Genomic DNA, 24,206 nt, shown 5'->3' on the forward strand with positions numbered 1-24,206 from the left:
TCAATTTGGTTTTTAAATAATCTGAATTAGATCATTTTTTGTTTTCAAATGTTTGAACTGAAAATTGAACCTGAATTCAAGTGTATGGAACATAACCTACATTCTGGACTATTTATAGTGTATAAATCAAAATTCGAGGAAGAAACAGTTTTGGGCTGTGCCTGTTAGTCCTTCCCCAATCATTTTAAAGAAGTGTGTTCGGTTTATCAATAGTCAATAAATAAATAACGAGCGAAGCTCGGTGCCACGATATTGATTATGTGTTCTTTTGAATAAACTGCTCTAACTACCTACCTCATGCACGAGAAGGAGGCAACAAAGTCCATTTCTCAAGGATGTGGTGGACCCCCTGTTAATTTCCCAGGAAGGAGACTCATGCCAGTTGATTGATTAACTATACAGGATATGAATTTGAGAAAATCGGTCAAGTCATTTTTGAGAAAATCGTGATGGAAATTTAACAAAATCCATTTTTCTCAAGAATATTACGGAGCTTCTGCAATTTTCCCAGAAATGAGACTCATGTCAGTTGATAGGGCTTATAAATAGCTATCCAGGGAATAAATTTGAAGAAAATCGTTAAAGACGTTTTTGAGAAAACCGTGGTTTTTTAGCTATTATCCGCCATTTTTTTTGCCATCTTGAATTGAATGTTATTGAATTTCTTATTGTCAGATCCTCATGGTATAAGGACCTTGAGTATAAAATTTCAAGTCAATCGGTTAATTAGGAATGGAGTTATCCTGTTTACAGACAAAGACACCTACATATATATACAAACACACACAGACCAAATCCAAAAATCATGTTTTTGGACTCAGGGGACCTTGAAACGTATAGAAAACTTGAAATTAGGGTACCTTAGTTTTTTTGGAAAGCAATACTTTCCTTACCTATGGTAATTGGGCAAGGAAAGTAAAAATGACAATGAAATGTGAAATATGAGTGTTCAATAAAGGAAGATGAAAAATAGAGAGTCCTTCAATATACTAAATCGCTTGACTCCTAGAAAAGAAGGCCAAAAATAAATAAGAAAATAAATGAGTAGATAGGTCAGTTGAGAAAATCAATAGACATGATTCTTTTGAAATAAATCTGTTTTTATTTAATTTATCCGAAATATTCAATAAATTAACCATCTATTATTGTAGCCGCACCGGCAGATAACCCCTGGCTGATATTTAAAACATATGATCATGGGACATCTCCTGGTGTGGGTACAACTTACAGGACTAAAAGTTGTGACTCATAGAATTTGAATGTTTTGTCAGTCAGATGTTTTGCAAAGACCTGATGTTACATCTATGTATCATTATGTCTGTATTACATTTCGCATTAGGACACTATGCTATGGAATCGAGTCGCGGGGCATTAGTTCTCATTGCGTAGATTTTGGTGGCAGAACGCAAAAATGTTATGCCAGGCTAGTGTTTCAGTCGGGTCGCCGGACCAACCTCTTCTGGGACAGCATCGGTGTCTTGCTGGTATCCCAGCTTGATCTGAGAACGGATACCACATCACTGCTACTGGTGACTCTCTGAAGTCCAAATGTTGTGCTATACGGATCTTAATGTCTAGTTCTATAGATACTAGATACTGGTTCTCATTTGTTCTAGATACCAGACCGTTAAGTTGAAACTTTTAAATTGATAAACTACAAAATTACGTTGCTTAATCACTCTATAGTTGAATTTGCATAAAATTATACAACTATAACAGACAGGTAAATTTAATGAATGGATAACCACAGACGTACAGACAGATTTCAAGAGCAATCATATCATGCTTGATAATTACTATTTAGTCTAGGTGTATTACTTAATTAGTTACTACTTTAGGTGGGTGAACTAATATAAATGTTGCGATGTAATAGAGATATACAAGACTAGTGTGAAAGAGATATACAAGACATACTGAAATTCAGCAGTTGATTAATCTTACCTTCATTTACTTCATCTATTTTCAAAGCTCTCGAAATAAATTCAAATGCTTTTCTATGGTGATCTTTCTGCTTTGCTAGAAGAGGATCTCCATAGCCAGTAGAAGGATGACTTGTTCTTCTATGTGTCATTTCTAGTTCTTGATAAACAGCTTTTTCCTTGCTAACTTCCAATTCTTTCATAGGCCTCTCAACCTCTTGTCTGTAAGCAGTCCGTACCGATGTTCTTATTATCACAATTCGATGGCTAGATTTTTTCCAAATGTAAAGAAAAACAACAAAAAATAAGTAAAGAACAGACCTTAGAGCATTGAAAACAAAAATTAAAGGTAAGGAAACAAAATATAAGTTTCGTTCATGAACAGAAGAAAATGCGGGCCTCTCGCCCGTTTCTTTAGTGTTTTTAGTCTTTTTGTGACATTTCGAACCGCTTTTTCGGATCATCAAGATCAAGTTGAATTGATGAACAATTCAACACAAAAAAATACTTGATAACCTAATCATTTTGATTATTCACGAGATTAGAATACGTACCATAACGATTATACTGTTTATGAAATAAACGTCACGAATGCACTAATAATATTCAGGATAATGAACAAATTACACCATTTTTGCTTCTTTTACCTTTTTGAAAGAATAAAACAAATAATTTTATATAACCTCAACACTGACGTTCATACTTCCAAATTCTGAAACTTCGACTCTTCCACAAACACAATATCGATATCAGAGTATCAAATTGTCGGTGTCGATGGTGAATATCGATAGTTTTAATTCAACAATCATCAGATTTTATTAAGTATCAACATGATACTATATTATTTACTGAATAATAATTTGCTAGGTATAATAAAATGTTCAAAATAAATTATGTGTTTGTTGAAATGTGAACAAGCACAGAAGTGTATAATTATCATTAAGTTTTTAATAGTAGTTTTTTCTTTGGACACGCATAGGCGTGTTATATATCGATATATTTAAATCGACTCTCTTGGGCTAGTCCTGACTCCTGAATTAAAAAAATAATATCCGGGAACCAAGCTTCGTTCGTTATTTATTTATATTGACTTTTGATAAACCGAACACAATTCTTTAAAATGATTGGGGAAGTACTAACAGGCACAGGCCAATACTGTTTCTTTCCCGAATTTTGATTTATAAATAGTCAAGAAAGTAGGTTATGTGCCATACACTTGGATTCAGGTTCAATTTTGTGTTTAAAAATTTGAAAACAGAAAAATTTTAATTTAGATTATTTAGACGTTCAGCGAGTTTTCCAAAGAATGAGACCTAGTGCAATCGAATTTTTGTATCATAAACATAGAATGTTCCAAATTTCGTGTAAATCGCTAGAGCCGTTTTCGAGATCAGTTGAACATAAATAGGCTAACCAGATACAAATATAGGTCTACAGAAATTGCTTGCTTAATATATTATTATAATAGGATTCATGACATGGAGGGTGATGAAGAATATAAAAAATCTGGTGTGGCGCACTCACACAACTTTCCTTGCCGTTATGAAAATTGATCACCTGACGCTATAGTGTTCACGCGCATATCAAGTCTACTTTACAAAGATCTGAGCCAGCTGGTTACAGGACAATAACGCTGGAGACACACGAAGTCTGCTATCTCTTCATGGTGAATGATTCAATAGAATCAACAGTTTGCAATTGAATAATCACATTTTCTCGAATTTCGACCTTATTTTCAATTTTAGGTGAAAATGGTTTTGACATTTGTTTTCAATTTCAATTTATTAAAAACACACAAAACAAGACACAACAAAAATACAAAGATTTACGAAACAAATAAAACACAATAAATGTTACAAATATAAAAAACAATGGGCTTAGTGTTTGGGTGTGTTGGAGAAGAGAAAAAAAAAGAGAGGAAGGTACCTAGCCAACTATGGTTTCCCATGTAATAGGCAGGCAAAGAAGAGAAGAGAAGATGAGGAAAAAAAGGAAGGGAGAAATGGGGGGAAGGAAGAAAACAGAGGAATAGGTACTCAAAATAAAGGTAAGCGAGTCCATTGAAAAATGAAAAACTGATGAAAAAACAATGCTGGAGCAGAAATCTCGAGTCATATATCTAAATGGAAGAAGAAATTACTGTATGTCCAGTTTTTTATATCCAGTTTAATTTTTCCACTGATCTTATTGTCCATGAGAAAGTGATTTGGAATGAGGTTTATTATTTTAGTACCTATGTAAATTAATTGCCTCCTTATACATTCAATATCAGTGTTATAGGTTACATATTTGTTAGCAGTGGCCCTTAGATTATAATAATTAAGAGTAGAGTTTATTGTGAGAGGAAAATCGGATCTATTTTTTATCAAGTACTCAATTACGGTTTTTATGTATAATTGACGTATAGTCATGACCTCAAAATCACTAAAAACCATATCCGTTGGATAGAGCCTCGGTTTGCTTAATATAGTTTTAATTATCAGTTTTTGTGCTACAAATAATTCAGCAATATGAGAGTTGAAACAGCCTCCCCATACAACTATGCCATACTGCAGAATTGACTCGACTAGAGCATGATACATCATTTTCAGGTGGTTCTTATTAAGAAATCTGTTAACTTGATAAAATTTAAAAGATAAATATCTAATTTTTCTACAAATGTATTTAATATGAACATCCCATTTAAGGTTTCCATCAATTATAATTCCCAAATACTTAGTATTATTGCCTTTTTTAAAGGTGGGACAATCACAATTACCCAAGTTTAAATTGCACTGAGAATGGAGTCTCAAATCTTGATTCTCGTTAGGCTGTCCTACTCTATTTGCAGAGAAAGTTATGTAATTAGTTTTTTCAATATTTAAACTTAAGGTATTCTTATCTAACCACTTCTTAATTAAAAGCATATTATTTTCAGCTATGGTATGAACTTCGTTCCATGAATTACCGTAAAAAATAGCTGCAGTATCATCTGCAAAGGATATCACAGTTGAGTTTAGAAGTCTTAAATTTAAAAAGTCATTTACATAGAGTATGAAAAGGATGGGAGAAAGTACAGTACCTTGAGGAAGACCATAAGAAGTTAAGTTAGTTACACTAGATTGATCATTTATGGTTAGGGACTGGGTTCTATTACTCAAATAGCTTTTGAACAATTTAAGCGAGACTCCTCTGAAACCATAGGACTCCAGTTTATTGAACAAAGTATTATGAGGTATTGTATCAAAAGCTTTGCGTATATCCAGGAAGACCGCAATAGTTTTTTTATTGGAGTTTATTTTATCAGATAAAGTATTGATGAATTTTATTAGAGCGTCAGATGTACTTTTACCATTTTGGAAACCGAATTGGTTCTTGTTGATTATTTTGTTAAGATTCAAGAAAGAAACAACTCTTGACTTTATTAGTTTCTCCATTATTTTAGCAAGGTTGCTGATAAGACTAATCGGTCTATAATTACAGGGATTAGTCGGGTCACCTTGTTTGAATAGAGGTTTTATTTTGGCTGATTTGAGGTGCTCGGGAAAATATCCCTCCTCAAAGCATCTATTAAAAATGAAAGCGAGAGGTTGAGATATAAAATTGGCTATTTTCTTGAGCGTAATATTACCTAGACCATCAATACCAGGACTGCAGTTGTTCTTTAGATTTTTAATAGTTGCCTCAACTTCAACTGGGCAAGTTGGTCTCATAAAAAACGTGTTATCGATATGTATTGCAGGAAATCGATCACCAGTATTATCAGGGATATTGATAGTTTGAGCTTGTAATTTACCCACATTTGTGAAATAATTGTTGAGGGAGTGAGCATCAAGTTCAGTACTCTTTTCCTTGATACTGGTCTCACCTATAACTTCGTTTATGCACTTCCACAACTTCATGCTGTTGTTATTACAATTTTCCCTTTATAGTAGACTTCCTTTGCATGATTTATGATCTTATTCAAACCATTACGATAAGCCTTATATTCATTCTTAAAGATATTGTTATTAGGATCTCTTCTGAGTCTAGAATGCATTTTGTCCCGCGTGATTATTGATCTTATGATGCCTTCAGATATCCAGGGCTTCAGGGGACGAAGTCTGTTAGGTATCACTTTTACCTTCTTGCATTGATTGATGAGACTGGTCAAACGATCGACAAATTTATCCATAATAGTGTCAATGCTTCCATTCACGGTATAGATTTCTCCCCAATCCTCATTCCTTATGCGTTCCAATAGTGCATGATAGTTGGTTCTAGTTAATGTGTTTATCAATACGTTTCTATTATCCTTATTAATAGGAACCTTCACCAAGTTCAGTACAACCGCGTAGTGGTCAGTTATGGTTGTCCTAGTATGGTGTTTATCTCATGACAATTGTAGAGATTTTCATGCTCAATCTTTTCCACTTGAAATTTTTTGTTTAAATTGTATCTGATCATTTGGAATCTAAAATCAAACTCTGCATAGATGGGGCGGAGCTCCTGAAATTTTTACGGATATGGGACTTGTGGCAGTTGATAGATCTCATCAATGACAATTTTAGGTATAAATTTGATCGAAATCGTTGGAGCCGTTTTCGAGAAAATTGCGAAATCCCTGTTTTTGACATTTTAGCCGCCATCTTGAATTGCATTTGATCGAAATTGTTCGTGTAGGATCCTCATAGTGTAAGGACCTTAAGTTCCAAATTTCAAGTCATTCCGTTAATTGGGAGATGAGATATTGTGTACACAGACCCACATACACTCATACAGACCAATACCCAAAAACCACTTTTTTGGACTCAGGAGACCTTGAAACGTATAGAAATTTTGAAATAGGGGTACCTTAATTTTTTTCGGAAAGCAATACTTTCCTTACTTATGGTAATAGGGCAAGGAAAGTAAAAATGATAAGAGCCCCAAATTTCTGTTCTCTGCTCAAATAGCCTCATAGCTCATAGTTCAAGTGCTAAGCTGGACGGCTTTTATATAAAAGGAACCAACCACCAAATGGTCATAATGGAGAAAATGAGCTCCAAAGTTTTTGCTTCACTAAAAAATCCCTTTTCAAACTGCATGACAAAACTCATGGATTGATTAAAACTTGATTTTTCTTGTCCTGTCAACATAGAATTAATACAAAATTTCAAAAATGCATTCAATTATCATCCTAAATGGCGTTTGGTTCTGTTTCAATAAATGCAAAAGGATTTTTTTTAAAAAGAACCACACAGTAGCTATGATAGAAATAAACATTTTATTGCAAAAAAATTGTAGTCAAAATACAAATTATGATGAAAATTAATCAAAAGTGAAGTCAATTGCAGCATTATATCCATCTATATCATCTTGTAAGCCCTCTTCTGAAATGAAACCTTTGTAAAAATTATGAAAATCCTTTGGAATCAGATGAATCATAGTCTGTATGTCTTTCTTCTTCTCAACGGAAATTTTCTTCCCATTTGGCCACAGGGGAGCCAGTCTTGAATGGAGAAAAACATCATTTGTTGAAGGTCTCCCTTTCTCTTTCATTTTCTTAATATCTATTTCAATACTTTCCCTTTGATCATGACTTGTTTTCACAAGCAGTGTCATCGGCTTGCTTCTGTCCAGCAAAATCTCCTTCATTTTTAGCCAATTTATTTTATTACCATGCAGATCTTTCTTTCTGTTGGTTATAGACTTTTCAATTACTTCGGTACTTTTGAAATCTTCACCATTTATTTCTGTAACAATAAATTTATTTTTCTTACGACAAGATTTCATGATGTTTATGTAATCTTGTGGACAATAAATCCGTTGCTGGAAACGCAAAGCTGATTCTACATCACCGAAATGAGAATCGTTAGGCATAAAGCTATGTCCAGGAATAAGATATTTGAATCTTATCTTTTCCAAAAAAGGCATTTCTTGGAAAAGTGTTTGAAGAAGCAAAACAATTTTAATATTGCGGTTCTGACCACCACATGAATCAGACCATAAATTCAATTCACTAACATTGGGTCCAACATGGTTCAAAATATTTTTTCTTAGGCATGACCCTACTTCCTGTGCACCCCTACTAGCAATGTTCTCCATCCATACATAGAAAAAGCCTTTATTATCTTTACCAGAATAGATGCCTGAATTATAAAAGTTTATCTGGCGTTTGTAATACACTATATTTGTTGGAATTCTTGGCAGAGGAAAAGTTTTCTCCAAATCATATGATAAAGATTCGACATTTTCTTGTTCCTTTGCTTTAGAAAAATCACTATTCATCTCCTTCCTAGCTAATTCAGCTTCTCTGTGATGGTCATCAAGTGTTTCCTTATCATGCTCACTAGAGCTAGAAAACTTCATTTTTGTTTGCAGCTCATCACATTTATTGCATGTATCTTTCTTCAGCTTTTTCCTCTTGATATTGAAATGGCTGTAGAAAATATGCCTGTACCACGAAAAGCTCACTGTACGCTGCCCCTCGTTCTCCTCTTTATATAAATCATACATTTTTCTCTCTGTCAGTTCAGTTGGCAGGTACTCGCAGTGGTCATTATCTTTTCTACAATAGTGTGATTTGTATCTCGGAAATTTATTTATGTGATTCTTCACTGCTTCAACTATTTCTATTGGGATACGATTTGTTCCTTTCTTATGGATACCCCTGCAATCTTTGACAGTGTCTGAACGCATTTTACAGAGTGCAGTATTCACACGCTTTGTAGAGATTGATAAAGTATTTACAAACATTTCACGGCAAACAGTCTCAGTTCCCAATTTATAGATTCTGGTGTATTTTCGTTTCTCTGAATTGGAACGCTTTCTTTTTGCTTCTACTTCACTTACTAGAGCTGCAATGAATGTTGTCTGTGAGTCATATGATCCAAGTTCCCAGAACTTGATGAATATTTTTTCCCTTGAATCACGAGAAACCTTCAGATTACATTTATTTGAACAATGGCAAACAAAATCACTAAACTTTTTTGGAATTACAAGATTTCCTTTGACTGAAAAATGCTTCTCATTTGAATCTTTCAATTTTTTCCTAGATCTAAAAGTTTGTGTTTCATATTTCCTCTTTCTTCCTTTCTTTGGCCTACTGGTCGGATTATTTTTTTCTAGTGCTCCCTTGTTTGAGTTATCACATAACGGTACCTCTTGTAAGCTTTCCTTGTCAACAACCCAATCAACAACACTGTCATCTGATTCACTAGGATTATAATTGGGGTCTTTATCACTGTCATCAGGATCATGAAATTCAGCAAGATTTGATTCACTAGGATTATGATTAGGGTCTTTATCACTGTCATCAGGATCATGAAATTCAGCAAGATTTGATTCACTAGAATTATGATTAGGGTCTCTATCACTGCCATTAGGATCATCAAATTTAGCAAGATTTCCAGCATCTGTAGTTCTGGTATTGTCATGATCATCAAACTCAGCAATGCTTCCATCCTGCGAAAAAACGATTTCTGTCAAAACTACATTCCAGTAGTTTTGTGTAAGTATAAACAGAACCAAACGTCATTAGGATTGAAGCAACTATAGGCTATTGCGAAAATGAATTTCCTAATTGTAGCCTATCATTATGCATTGAGCATATTGTTGTGAAATAATAAAAATGTTGTATCGCTACCTCCTACTGTATTATAGGCGTATACACTTACACCATCTGCTATTAAAAGAATATTGTTCAAGTTTAGTAGAATTCTACCTGTTTTCTAGGTTATTATGAGAATTTATGTTTTCTTATAATAAAATGCAGTATGATTCTGAAATTTCATTTATTAGACATCATACGATCTATACATGTTAAACAAACATTATCAATTTTAGTAGGGACTGTATTGGTTGCTGAAACTTATTATTTTGAAAATGTGCCTGATAGTGTAAAACTAACCTCAAAAATTGCTTCTGGAGATTTACTTCTCATTTCCTGATTTTTAGCAAGATCCGCCAAATACTTTCCTCTTGTATAAAATGCATGCTCCATGATTGAAGAAAATGTCGTACGGTAGTAGGTAATTCACTTTTTCGCCACACTTGGATGTAATGAGCTGGTTTACGTGCGTCATATGGAGGCCGAAAGTGATTGTTTTCCGACCAGGCCGGTAAAACTTTACGGCCCTAGGGCTGTAAAATGACCTTGAATAACAGCTGATCGTGTCCGATCTCACAAAAATCATAGAGAGATAATCTCATAATGACTGTAATAATCTATATAATTATGTATTGTGAATCGCGGTATTATGTCTATAATAATATATTTTATAAATTACTGTTTCATAATTTAATATTTATTATTGTGTTTTTGATATCAAACAATAGAATACGATGATATATCTCCATAGCCTCAACAATATAATGTTGGCTACATTGTCCATTGTCAGAAAGGTACGTATCGCAAGTACCGTATTTAAAAGTGAAGAATCGAATTTGAATTCAAAGTACAATAATTGTATCAATATTTAAAAGTGAGGTAGAGTAATAATTGTTTCTTTTTTATTATCGAATTCCACTTCTTAATGCAATACAATCAACAATAATAATAAGCAAATACAGCACAGATCTGAAGTTTAAGGTAAGCCTACTGGTGAAACTCAGCCTTGACTGAAAAATACCTAGTAATTTTTCCGTAATTCATTATTAAAACTTTTAGATAATTCTTCTTCAATATTAAACCATATAGAGAAAACATTAGGCCCACTCAAGATTGAATCTTCGAATGTTTTCTCTATGATTTAACTATTTTCAGAGCAATATTTTGTTGTGAAAATGCCAGCAAACCGGCTTCAAATTTGCGCTATACTCTATTATTATAGTAGCCTACATAGCCTACGTTATCTGACTTAATTCAGAGTGAAAATTTTATTGTGAGACAGATAATAATATTAATTTTAATAATATAAGTCATGAGCCAAAGTCTGTTGTACGGTACGCTTTTTAGGAGTGAAGTAAACTTTTTTAGAAGTCTAGTATTACAGTATTACGTGTATGCTAAGGGTTATCAGTCAGGCCCCAACGTTCAACAGTACGGAATGGCCGAGAGCGTAAAGGCGTAATACATCAGTCAGAACTCAATGCTCAGTGAACAAACATGATCTAGGTTCGAATCTCGGTCAATGACTTTTTTTTGTCGATGAATTTCGACTTTTATTACCTATTTTTTATATTAGTTACCGTAATTTAAATTTCAATCAATTTTTTAGATATATTTTGAGACAAAACTGTGAAATATGCAATTATATTAATTTTTTCATCACATTATTTCAAAATAGTAATGAAAATTCTATTCATCCATCTATCCATGATATTGCACCGGGCGCAAAGCTCGCGCCTAATATTAATAGTATAAAAATATGGTCATTATTGTAAATTATTAATTAGTAATATTGAAATTAATTGACAGTAAAAGTTGTCATAACCAAGATTCAAACTATCAAAATAGGCTGTTTGAATTTTATTTATTTTTTAATTTCTTATATATTGGGAAGTTTTTTTTTTTGGGTGTGGCGAAAAATAGCGTTCGCACCATGGGCAAAAATGTATTTCCGGCTCTCAATCTTTTCTAGTCCGAGGCCTACGGCCTCGGACTTAAAAACCGATTTCGAGCCGGAAATATCTCATTTTCGGCCCTAGGTGCGAAATATACTATTAAAAACTTGCAACACACCTATCACTTTCACAAGATGCAAGGATGCAACAATCATGTTAAGTCATTCGTGATTCGTGTAAACAGAACCAAGCGGCTGACTGCATTTGGTTCCATTTATAGAAAAACGTTATCAGTCGATCTAATGCAAGTAGTTGGTTCAGATGCCAATAGATAGCAGCAGGAGCTATGGAGCAGTTGGATCATTTTACACAAACAAACTATGGTCAATTAATGCTCATGAGCTAATAATATTAAAAATGAGAAAATTGGTGGTTGGTTCCTTTTATATAAAAGCCGTCTAGCTAAGAAGATGGTCATTTTTTCAAAATGGAAAAAATTTACCTTACTTAAAATAGAAATTCTGAGATGCCTTAACAAATATCTAAATATGTTCAAGATAAACTATATCTTAGAAAATTTATCCTCGAGATTTCATGAATTCATTTGCTTCCAATTCGGAAATGGATCTCCCCCAAGATTCCACTTTTTGGAGCTCAAAGCTCAATAAGTAAAATTGATGAAAACTATTTTTCTTAGAAATTCGTTTTATTTTGGACAGTTAACTTGATAGTATCCAAATCGAAATACGGTACTTTAAAAAATTTCACCAGAAAAAGTTTTCAAAAGCGTAGTGCACAGCTTCAGAATAACATGTACGAACAAGTCGAGAAACTTTTGTTATGGCTCTTATAAGATTAGCAGGACACGACCAAGAAATCATTATCCCGAGTGAAACACCAGCCGTATACCAAAATCTGCCTTTGTCACAGCTGGAGGGAGATGAGGACAAGAGTGGGCGAATGAAGGAGAGAGTCCGTCACACTGATCGTGTCTTATAAAAGCATCATCATACTAGCCTGTAGTTTTTCCATGATCCTTAATTTTTGTTATAAGCTACCTTACATCTCATTGGATCAAAACTTTTTCTCCTGGAGATATTCACATGAACTTATATAAATTGCCAGTTTCAGAAATAAGGATTAAAAAGAGCCAAAAATACCAAGATAGCATATTAATATAAGTTTTTTCGTTATCTAAATCCCATCTCTAATGTTTGAGTGTATTCAATATTCAAAATCTAAACATTTTTTCCTTAAAAACATATTTATTTATTTCATCGTGAACAATTTATTACTACACTATACACAAGGTACAACAATATAAACTATTATTGTGAATCATTTCTCAAATAATGAGAAAGCTTACTTTTCTGCCAATCTAAAGATAGTTTTAGATAGAAATAAATTCAAATGAGAGAATGAAGCTCAAGTTCAGATAAGTAGGGTATAGAAATTTATGTAAACTATAAAATAATATTAGACAGAACCAATTCTATACTAAATAAATTGGAAAAAAAGAATTAGTGACAACGACTTTATCGGAATGAATTATACTGCAGACAATATGATTAAATGTTTGTGAAGAACTAAAATTCACAAAAGATTGAGTTTGGTAACAATTATCACTCTAACGGCTTGATCAAAGCCAGAGCAAACAGCGAGTCCCATTTTATCACAATTCCAGTCAAAACTGGAGATCGGTTGACTAGAAATGACAGTATTTTGCAGCAAATTCAATGATCCCGCCACTGAGCATTTATCGCCGTCAATATCTTTCACTCGTTTTGCAGGGTAACAACTGAAACAAATTGAGCAGTTTCTAAAAATAAGGAAATTATCCGTGCAATAAGCTCAATGAAATAATATTGTTTCGATGGATAGTATCATGAATAGTTTCAATGTTCAATAAGCAATAGTTAAATAAAATTATTAACATTAATCTGACAAATTAGAAATCGAAACAGTGAGAATATTTGATCAGTTCAAGTTCCTTTAATTGATTGCTTGATTAATTCCATGAAACTATTGCATAATCACATTTACAAAATTCTTTTACAAAGTTTTATATATCAATAAAATATTATTGATTTTGTCACCATTTATAGATTTGCGTCTCATCTTCACTCTCCAGTAAAAAAAAACTAGTCATTTTAATCTATCAGGATACAAAATTCCTTACCACTATTATTTTAATAAAATATTGTCTACTGAGTTACTTAATTTTTCATAATTATGTAAGAAGTGGAAAATACAAGATGAGAAACTTACTATTTCCATAAACACAGAGAACCTGTTCCACCGCAGGTCACAAAAACATCTCGATTCTGCGGAAGATGTCTGGGGACCCATATCGTAGATTTGTGTGCCTAAAACAAGAGTGAATTAATCTTATTAATAGAGCTTATCCAAAGTTATCTTTTAGTAATTCATATTTTTCAAACAGCGAAATTGATCTGATCAATGTCCAAGAATTAACTTCCGAACCTCTTTCCTGAAACACAAGTGTAAAACCCCTTGGACACAGGTACAACAGTGACGTCCACTAGTGGTCGCTAGTAGTGGCAACACGCAGACAGGGACAACAGCAGTGTCTAAAATCGTTATATTAATAGCTGTCACTACTGGCTATGTCTATTGGTCGTAACTATTGCCCCTGTGTAGGGGGCGTACGTTTGACTTGACTATTTTGCGATTGTTTTTCCATGGTGATAAGAGAAAATTGAGACTATAATATGAGAGTAGTTACTGAGTTTTGTATAATACAACTTTTAGGCACGGTTGTAAATTCTAAGTGTGAAGTGCTTATTAAAGACGTTTTCCACTTTTCTGATTGATTCTCGTGGCATTTAACCATCATGCAATCACCGTTCAAATCCAATTTATCAGATCGAAAATATCATCAAACTCCCAAAGGTTGTTGAAGAACTCGCTCATAAACTGTTGTAGTGGATCTCTGAGATCCGCGACTTGTAATTATACAGAGTTGGTGAGAATTATTGTGGAAACAGCTGAATATATCTTATACAAATATGACATTAATAGGCATACAGTAGTAATTTCCATTGGATCCTATTCCAATTGAAAAAAAAAACTTTCTGTCGCTTCAAAACTTTTGTCCACCATCTTGGATCCGTCATATGGATCCAACTTCATTTCGAATCCATCTTCATTTTGAATCCAACTTCATTTTTTCAAATGGGAAGGTGGTTATGTGATACATGATTTCTATACAGAATTTCAAATGAAAATTAACGGCGAAAACCACACATCGATATCTCAAACAATTTCAATGATCTCAACATTTGAAGATACTAATAAATTATACAAAAATTAAATGAATGAGTACTAATACATTGAATAATCAAGTGTTAGTGAACACTAATAGTAGCTTCCACTCACAAATTTAACACTTTGAACAAAAAAACTTGTCATAGCAACTGCTATCTTTTCTTATTAATTAATTTTTAGCACTACAGCCCAATATGAGCTTTCCGCGAATATGAGTGGCCGCCTCCACTACAGCTCTCCACTCTTCTAGGTTCTCTGTCATTCGTTTCCATCCTCTACAACCCATTTTTTGGAGATCGTCTCTTACTCATCCTCCCACCTTATTCTTGGTCTTCATTCTTGAATGTGGCCTTCCTTGAATATAATTTTAGGCATTCCGTTCTCATTCATTCTACAGATATGTCCAAACCACCTAAGCCGTTGCGCCTCTATAAATTTTACAATATTTTACAACTGCCAAATAATAGCATCAGCTTTTTTAAATGAATGGAAAAATTAAAGAAATAGCATGAAATTAATTCCAGCTGACTAAATCTTAGAATCGAACAATTTTTTTCTTATGCACTGTCAATGTTACTTTTATATCCTGAATAAGGACGAAGGAGTGAGTCAATTTTGTTGTCCAAAGAACTGGACCTGTAAAATTGTTCGAAGAAATCGTGTTCAAAATTTGAAGCTGATTGATCAATTAACTCTAGAATTCTTCTCTAGAGTGAGAAATCGCTAACGCTCGTTCAATTAACATCAACAGGCTATTTGTACAACCGAGCCTGAATGTAGAAATAGTATTATGAACATCTAAAGATGCCTACGGACTCATGGACCACAAACACGCGCATTTCACTTTTCATCAGCCTATTATTCTGGATCTTACTGTTTTTGAACAAATATAGATATCATAAGAATATCATGAGCTGATGAAAGTTGAAATGCACGAATACGTGGGGGGTAAATCTATACACACCTTTATATGCGAAACAGAGAAGAACTACAATGGAGGAATATAAATTTTGGAAAAGGTAGTACAAGTATACCTTCTCAGTAAGACTGCCGAACCCTTTTTTAGGATGTTGCTCGGTCATATCAAACACATTGAAACTACCTTCCAGCGAAGTGGCCACCAATTTATTCATTTTTATATCCTTTCTATCGAACTCGAGCCCACAAACCTGAAAGTTAATTATTACTTTATTCAACTAAATTGGCATACATGAATATACAGAAGGTCTTTAATCAAATAAATAATTTCCATTCTACGAAATTGACACATAATAGATAAATTATAAGAAAGCCATCAACAGAAAGTATTTGGTAATAAAATCAAGAGAAAATAACCATTCCTTGGAGCCTTGATTCATAAGGAATTTCTCCCGACTCGTCTGAGAAACGTCTCAAGTGGCTTGGCCCTGATTAAGAAACCTGGAATATCATTTGAGGTTAATCATTCTTTCCCTATCAATGTAAACTTAGACTAATTAAAAAAATGTGACTTGGTTCGATTTTACGGAGAAACCAAAACATAATTGAATTTCAAATACTTACGCCATTTTTTATATTTGTCTCCCACCGAAGTTCCATTTTTCTTAAATCGAACAATTTTATATCTCCGTTATCGTATCCTGCGCATACAACACGTTCTTCTGAATCGAATGAGTTGCCTGCAACAGTAAATAGTTATTTGTCTGCATAGTTATGAGTGGAATGTAGGACCATAGATTAAATATACTATGTTACTGCACCAGAGAAATATATCTTTATTTTAAAATTGGTGGAGGTGAGGAAAATGAATACAAATTTTATAAAATGTAAAATTCGAATATTATACTTCATCAAGCGATGAAATGAATGAATAGAGGACAATGTTTTGTTCAGACGCCTAATATCATAGCCTCCTCTAATAAAAGGCCGCGGCCTACGATGTTGCAACGTCGCAGTGTAGGCCTGAAATCTAATACATGATTGGTGAAAAAGATCTGCTGGTATTTTTGTAAAATCTCCATCACCAATCATGTATTAGATTCTAGGCCTACACTGCGACGTTGCAATATCGTAGGCCGCGGCCTTGTATTAGAGGTGGCTATGCTAATATTCAAAGATCAAATTGATGGATTATATTTGTCTGGCCTATCCAAATGAATAAAATTATTCGAAAAGGCGGAGAGTTCATAGAATAGCCAAGTTACGGATTACACAGTTTTTTAGAATCACAAAGAGTAGTATTGGGGATAGAGTGCAGGTCTACTGATCATGATGTGAATTTTGGAAAAATATCTCATGTTTGCATGCATATCTATTAAATTCAATCGTGATAAATGACGTTACGTTACGTGACCAATAACACAAGAACCAATAAACGAATCGGATAGCATGAGAGGACATAATTTTTAACCGCGGTTTAATGAGACAGACGAACGAGTCTCGGAGTCTGTGTGTGTAATAAAACTATATGTGTAACTATCTATGAAATGAAAATATGTCTTACCGAATGCGACAGTCCAGCAGTCTCTACAAGTTTCACCTTCGGACGGTTCCATAATGGCGACAGGACGCTCTTTCTGTCGCGAATCCCATACTTTTACACTTCCTCAAACAAGCAAAAACAGAAACTAATTATTCGGAAAGTAAGTGAGCAATATAAATGAAAATAATAAAAAGTATGGATAACATTACTCAAGAAAAGAAGAATATTTACGATGTCTCCCAAATGAGGGTTTCAGTTTTCAAAGTTCAAATGATTTGAACTTATCAAAAATCAATTTTCAAAACTTTCTGAAGAGAATTAATGATTTTAAAATACTGTAAATCATGCGTGAATGAAGATTATTTGACTAGAATGAATCAACCAAGTGTTTGAAAATTGGTTCATTTGGTTATTATAATGTGAATTAGAATATTTTGAAATTGCTGTCTCTGATGTTAACTATTTACGTACAGTTTGAGGAGAACCAGACTAGGTACTTCATCTCAATGTAAACTTGATTCTTGATCATTCCTCAAAAAATATTTCTACGATCGATAAATTGTTTGGTTAAAATAATTTTTCATGTTGTTGATTTTGAAGGATAGCTTGAAGCCCTTTTTTATCCTTGTTTGTGAATGCCAACAATATCACTTAGTTTGGTACGAAAATGCAATGGATGAGCTCTTTTACAGAATATATTCAGCAGTTGATGAGAAACCTGAATTTTCTGATCAAATTACAAAAGATGAGCGGTTCTGAAAAATATCTTAATGAGTCCATAAATGCCCTCATATACTGCAATACAGTTCAAAATCCAGCCTTTTTTTGTCTCGCATTCAATAATGAGTGTTTATATGGTTTTTCATTAGCTAAACTGGATTCAAAAATAAAATCAACTTACTTGGCAAGAGTAACAAATTTAACAAGAAATTGCTGAAGCAAGCCAAATATCTCTATACAACCACTATAGATAAAAACAAGAAACAAAGCAACTTGGGAACCTTTCCCACATGTAAAACGAGAAACAAAAAAAACTAACCACTAAACTTATTGAAGTTCCCTTCAATAAGGCCTAATCTTCATCAATAGGGAGGAGACATACCCTATTGACAGCCCTAGTTAGACTTCCCTTTGCAGTCTGTACCTCCACCACTCTCACAACTCCATCCTGTCCAGGGAATATCTTCGTTATTCGACCAAGCCTCCAGTGAAGAGGGAGTAGGTTACTTTCCTTTAAGAGAGCCATACGTCCAATGTTAACATTACTATGTTTTCTGTACAATTTTGTTCGGGTTTGCAAGCTAGATACATACTCCAATTGCCAACGTTTCCAGAATGAGGATACAATTCTTTTGAGTAAACTCCATCGATTTCTCAAGTTCACCGATTGAATTGATTCCTCTGAGTCTTTACTCTGTGTTGCTAGAGTAATTTTTCTTGCTTCCAATTCAATCTGTTTGGAATTTTCATCATCATTACCGTGGGTTTGGTGTGGCCAGCACTCCAGTGGTTTGTCTAACCAATCAGAACCATTCCACCACGGAGAATTACCAATTAATTCATTGAGCAATAGTCCTCGACTAGCACAATCAGCTGGATTACATTCGGTTGACACATATCTGAATTGCTCTGTAGACAGGTGTTCCTGTACTTGACTTACACGATTTGCCACAAACCTAGCCCAACGATGAGGTGAAGACCGAATCCAACTCACTGCCACAGTTGAATAAGTCCAAGCTGCAATATAATCTATGTTTATAATTTTTGAAAGCACTTCTTGAACTTCATGTAATAATCTAGCTACTAGGACAACCACACAAAGCTCCCATTTCTTCACTACCTCCACGGATGCTATATCATCCCAGTCACATCCCGATTGCCATAGACATTGAATTATACTCTTGAAGGTAAGCATGAAAGGTGTCAAATATCCTAATGGATCAAAAATTTGTGCTAAAGTTGATAAAACATTTCGTTTTGTAGCTAGACTGGATGGAACCTTCACCCTGTAGAAGAGGTAGTAACCAATTGGATTCGATTGGAAGCCAAGAATTTTAATGGTTTTATCAGACTCCAAAGTGAAATCTTTTGCATCAATAGCGCAATGCTCTGGAGGGAGATTTGATAGAATGGTAGAATGATTGCTGGCCCACTTTAGCAATTCAAATTTCCCTTTGCTTAACAATTCAGTAAGCTGCAGTTGCTTGGTTGCTTCCATTGATGAGACTGATGTAACTATATCATCCATGTAAGTAGAAAACCGTAAGGCTTCAGAAGCCGCAGGGAACATTTTTTCTTCATCTTCAATAAACTGATGCGTAGTACAAATGGCAAGAAATGGCGATGATGATACACCATACGACATAGTTGTTAGAGTATACTCTTTCATTTCTTCTCCCTTTTCGGATTTTGTCCATTTTATTTCAACATTATCCTGTCTATCATCATCTAACTCTTCCAAATTTCGTTTCTCCCTTTCAAAAACATCTTCTCCAATTTCCTTTTTCGGTATGGGTCTTCCCATTGGTTTGATTTCATGTGGACTATGAATCACTTTTAACTCTTTCCCTAAATTACCGTTGATCGGTAAATAACTGTTGAAGGCTATACCTTGTTTACCTGGAACTTCTTCTAACGTATCTCCCAATTCTTCTTCTCGAATCATGGAAACATTCCCTCCGACATTAGTTTTACCTTCAAGTGGTCCCGATATCTCACTCGTATTTGTTTCCTTGGATGGTAATTCTACAATGTATCTACCAGTATTCAAACGACAAACAGTTGATTTGTATATCTCCTCACAAGCCATTTCACTTTCCAATAATTTTTTTGTCCTAGGTGGCTCTTCTACGACCCAAAATCGCTTCACCAACTCTTCTGAATTAGCGTTGGAATACATGCACAGATTATTTGAGATAGTAGAACTCTCCTCTGATACCTTACCCATCAGGCAGTAGCCCCATACAGTTTCTAGGGCAGATGGTGTACCCGCTGGACCAATCACCTTTCTTCCAGTCAGAATGAAGGGGAAGTATTCAGCACCCAATAAAATATCAACCTCCTCTGAAAGGAAAAATTCAGAATCTGCTAGCTCCAGTCCTTCAATATGTGCCCAGTACGCATTTTTTATCTGATTTGTAGCTGCTATTTTGTTGACTCCCGACGCGGTAATTTTTAATGAAGGGGAGTTCGGTGTTTCAAATTCACAGTTAGCAATTTCATCTGTCACTTCCAGTTTAGTATCAGATAATCCATAGATTGGCAAACTGTGTGTTTTCTGTACCACTAAACCCAGTTTTTTCATGCATCGCCTTGTAATGAATGACTCGGTGCTTGCACTATCTAATAATACTTTGACCTTATGATAATTGCCTTGATTACCTCGAACTCCCAATTTAACAGTTGGTAACAATACTAAGGAACTATTTACATTCGAAAATACTTTCTTAGCTGAGTCAGTAACAAATGTTTGATGGCTTTGATCAGCGACGTCGTGCACGTCTACCCTGCTCATTTGTTTATTACCGGCCAATGTGTTGGTGTTTTCAACAGGCGGCTGTCTCGGCTCTAAATGGAGGAGCGAATGATGACGCGAATTACAGTGACTGCACGGCTTCCTTCTTCTACAATCTCTAATAAAGTGCCCTGCCAATAAACAGCATATACACAGTTTCCATTCTTTTACACGTTTTAATCTATCAGACGGTTTGAGATTCAAGAACACTTTACAATTTTCCAGTTCATGAGAATTATTACATTCAATACATTTCAGCTCGTCCGATTTCGATTTAACAATCATAGCTGAAGCTTTGTAATTTCCCATAGTGGGTTTCGATTTCCCAAACTGCTTACGTGAGGAGGCTTCTGACAATGTAGATGACCCCAATAAATCAGTGGATTTGGTAGCCTCTAAAATAACAGCTTCATCATTCAAAAATATTTGGAAGTTTTTCAAATCGGATACTGTTCCATTTCTTAGCAGTCTCTGCCACTTCTCTCTCAATTCTTCAGTCAGTTTTTTACGTAAGACAAATAATAACGGAATCGACCAGTCATTAACTGAATGACCAATTGGTTTTAGTGCTGCAATATACTCAGCTAAATGAGTGATGAATTTTCGTAGCGAGTCTGGTTGCTTATTAACTGCTGGCATATCAAAAATTGCTTGCAAGTATGCGTCAGTCAGCTTGTAAGAGTCATTGTAGCGATTCAATAATAATTTCCATGCCTCAGCATAATGATCACTTGTCAATGGGACTACAGAAATGACTGACAGTGCATCGCCTCTCAGTACAGACCGAAGATACATATGTTTTTGTATGTCAGCAATTTGACCATTATTATGAACCGTGGCTTCGAATAAATCTTTAAATTGACTCCAAATTTTCAAATCGCCGTCAAAAGTCATTAAAGGAAGCTTAGGTAGGGCAACTGACGAGATATTTCCAGTTGTAGGTGAAGAAGCTACATTGGAAGAACTAATATTCAAATTTGTTTGAGTGGATGGTAAGGTTTCGAGAATAGCCTTGACATTGAAAAAAGTCTCATCAAATTGGCTCATCAAATTTTCAAGCTCACTTGTTTCCAATCGAGGATTTTGTTTGTTATAGTAGCTCTGCATCTTATCTATTATATCATTGAACTCCACCTGGTGGTGATCGATATGCTCACCCATAACTTTCAATAAATTCTTCATTTTTTTATTTTTCGGATCCTTTTCGACAGCTTCGGCAATTTCATTAATCCGTTTTATTTTACGAATTAATGCATCTCTTTGAAATGTCAAATCTTCGATAACACCCATAGTGAGGCGATAACAGTGAGCGCTCGTCGAGAGAGAGAGTGAGACAAAGAACCAAACAAGAATAAGAGGGAAAACACGAGAGCAGGCGACACAATGGAACAAACAATGGCTAGCTTATCTAATCATACAAGCCAAGCCAGCATTTCAACTTATGCTCGGTAGAAATGATCGGTTACAAGGCTAATAATACTGTATCGATACTCTTGGAACAAACAATATCTGCTATTAATAACGAAGTAACGACAATAATCAATGCAAATAACTGCAAGTATCCTTTGAAAAAAGTAACAGTTCCAGTTACTGTTACAGCTAGACGACGTATAAGTCTTTCTCTACTTATCGACACGAACTTGCCAGTCCAGCCTTGTGGCGCCAATGCAACAATCTTACGCAATAATACTATGACACAATTATTTACGAAAATATTACTATTATCTAAAATCCTACCTTATTGATCTGGGGTCCTCTCATCCATACCTCAGGTCTCGAATGGCAACCAGTCCCGACGTTGAATAAAAAAATATAAAATACAAATTTCACAAAATTAATGTTCAATAAAACACCACCTTTCCCGACAAGATCCTAATTTTGTAAAATACAGTCATACATGTACGGTTTAAACTGCCCGGACCGAGACAGCATGTAATTGATTTTCCCTCCTGGTAAACAGCGCCTCAAACAACCATTTGTTAACGAACAAACGGATATGGGCCTCGAGAAGAAAATTCAAAAAAGTATTTATACAATTCTAAACAAGACCTTGATTTGCAGACCAAACGCTAGTGATGTGGATCGGGAATATTCCCAATGGGAAGGAGCTTATGATTTGGAAATATTTCCGAGGCCAAGAAATTTTGGGAATTTATTGAAACTCAAGGGAATTTATAAAATTGCTCCAAAAATGATTGAAATTTATCAATCTCGCTCATATTTTACATTAATATAATGAATAAATCATCATTCTATGCTTATTCGACAAAGGCTGGCTCAAACAGCACTCTGGTTTGTGGACTGTATCAATTACATCGAGAACTTTTTGGGTTGTCTGGCGTCGGGTAGCAAGTTGAACAATTAAAATGGCAAGTGCACAATAACATAGGCCTACCTTCATGTCCAAATCCTCCTTGCTTCCAGGATCCCGGGTCCAGATCACGATACGAGACAAGACGACACTTGTAATAAATTACAATAAATCAATAGATCACTTTGCAAAAATCGACATTACGAGAAGTGAGCTGTTCGATTGGCTGTCAATCGGCAACTGGCGGCGATTATGCTATGCGCATCACCCTTCAATTGCCCCCTCTACCACACAACGCCAGAGAACAAAGCAACATTGATATAACGTCCGAACATTCCACCCACCTTGGAAGAACTTCCAATAACAAAAAAAAAAAAAAAAAAAACCACCAATAACGAACCCTACTAGGGAAACTAGGAAAAAAAATATCTTCACTCCTCAGAGGCCATTGAGGAGACTTATACAAAAGGAGTAGAAGGCCCACAGAAAGGAGAGGATGGGACGAGAAATAATGACTATATACAACCAATTTAGATAAAAACAAGAAACAAAGCAACTTGGGAACCTTTCCCACATGTAAAACAAGAAACAAAAAAAACTAACCACTAAACTTATTGAAGTTCCCTTCAATAAGGCCTAATCTTCATCAATAGGGAGGGGACATACCCTATTGACAGCCCTAGTTAGACTCCCCTTTGCAGTCTGTACCTCCACCACTCTCACAACTCCATCCTGTCCAGGGAATATCTTCGTTATTCGACCAAGCCTCCAGTGAAGAGGGAGTAGGTTACTTTCCTTTAAGAGAGCCATACGTCCAATGTTAACATTACTATGTTTTCTGTACAATTTTGTTCGGGTTTGCAAGCTAGATACATACTCCAATTGCCAACGTTTCCAGAATGAGGATACAATTCTTTTGAGTAAACTCCATCGATTTCTCAAGTTCACCGATTGAGTTGATTCCTCTGAGTATTTACTCTGTGTTGCTAGAGTAATTTTTCTTGCTACCACTTCAATCTGTTTGGAATTTTCATCATCATTACCGTGGGTTTGGTGTGGCCAGCACTCCAGTGGTTTGTCTAACCAATCAGAACCATTCCACCACGGAGAATTACCAATTAATTCATTGAGCAATAGTCCTCGACTAGCACAATCAGCTAGATTACATTCGGTTGACACATAACTGAATTGCTCTGTAGACAGGTGTTCCTGTACTTGACTTACACGATTTGCCACAAACCTAGCCCAACGATGAGGTGAAGACCGAAT

At 34.9% G+C, this 24,206-nt stretch overlaps 3 protein-coding genes across 12 annotated transcripts in view; all 3 read right to left on the bottom strand.

Moving 5' to 3' along the window:
- LOC111064499 (spastin) overlaps nt 1-2,667 on the bottom strand; it is a 53,605-nt gene extending 50,938 nt beyond the window's left edge. For 2 of the 8 annotated variants that reach the window (XM_039425766.1, XM_039425763.1), the window contains exons 1-2: nt 2,474-2,638; nt 1,942-2,186 (exon numbers count right to left, since the gene is read on the bottom strand). In XM_039425766.1, the coding sequence (XP_039281700.1) occupies nt 1,942-2,122 (181 nt within the window). In that variant the 5' untranslated portion in view covers nt 2,123-2,186; nt 2,474-2,638. Of the gene's footprint in view, nt 1-1,941 lie in introns of all 8 variants that reach the window. The other 6 variants (XM_039425762.1, XM_039425761.1, XM_039425767.1 and 3 more) reach the window with 5 other exon arrangements.
- A 4,125-nt stretch (nt 2,668-6,792) lies between these two features.
- On the bottom strand, nt 6,793-23,052 carry LOC111064507. Of its 3 annotated transcripts, XM_039425771.1 has the most exons (3): nt 11,524-11,673; nt 9,769-9,901; nt 6,793-9,323 (listed from the first exon to the last, which is right to left on the bottom strand). In XM_039425771.1, exons 2-3 carry the CDS (start codon nt 9,859-9,861, stop codon nt 7,188-7,190), a joined length of 2,229 nt encoding a protein of 742 aa, XP_039281705.1. In that variant the 5' UTR covers nt 9,862-9,901; nt 11,524-11,673; the 3' UTR covers nt 6,793-7,187. The 3 variants fall into 3 exon arrangements, with proteins under 3 accessions (XP_039281705.1, XP_039281703.1, XP_039281706.1); XM_039425769.1 differs by lacking the exon at nt 11,524-11,673 and having other exon boundaries at nt 9,769-9,995; XM_039425772.1 differs by lacking the exons at nt 9,769-9,901; nt 11,524-11,673 and adding an exon at nt 23,022-23,052 and having other exon boundaries at nt 6,794-9,323.
- LOC120350843 (WD repeat-containing protein 92-like) lies at nt 12,632-17,415 on the bottom strand. The gene is made up of 5 exons (XM_039425773.1): nt 17,134-17,415; nt 16,194-16,309; nt 15,686-15,820; nt 13,632-13,729; nt 12,632-13,161 (listed from the first exon to the last, which is right to left on the bottom strand). Exons 1-5 carry the CDS (start codon nt 17,183-17,185, stop codon nt 12,957-12,959), a joined length of 606 nt encoding a protein of 201 aa, XP_039281707.1. The 5' UTR covers nt 17,186-17,415; the 3' UTR covers nt 12,632-12,956.
- Nucleotides 23,053-24,206: the final 1,154 nt, after the last annotated feature.

Source organism: Nilaparvata lugens, chromosome 4 (genome assembly GCF_014356525.2).
Source record: "Nilaparvata lugens isolate BPH chromosome 4, ASM1435652v1, whole genome shotgun sequence".
NCBI classification, from domain to species: Eukaryota; Metazoa; Arthropoda; class Insecta; order Hemiptera; family Delphacidae; genus Nilaparvata; species Nilaparvata lugens.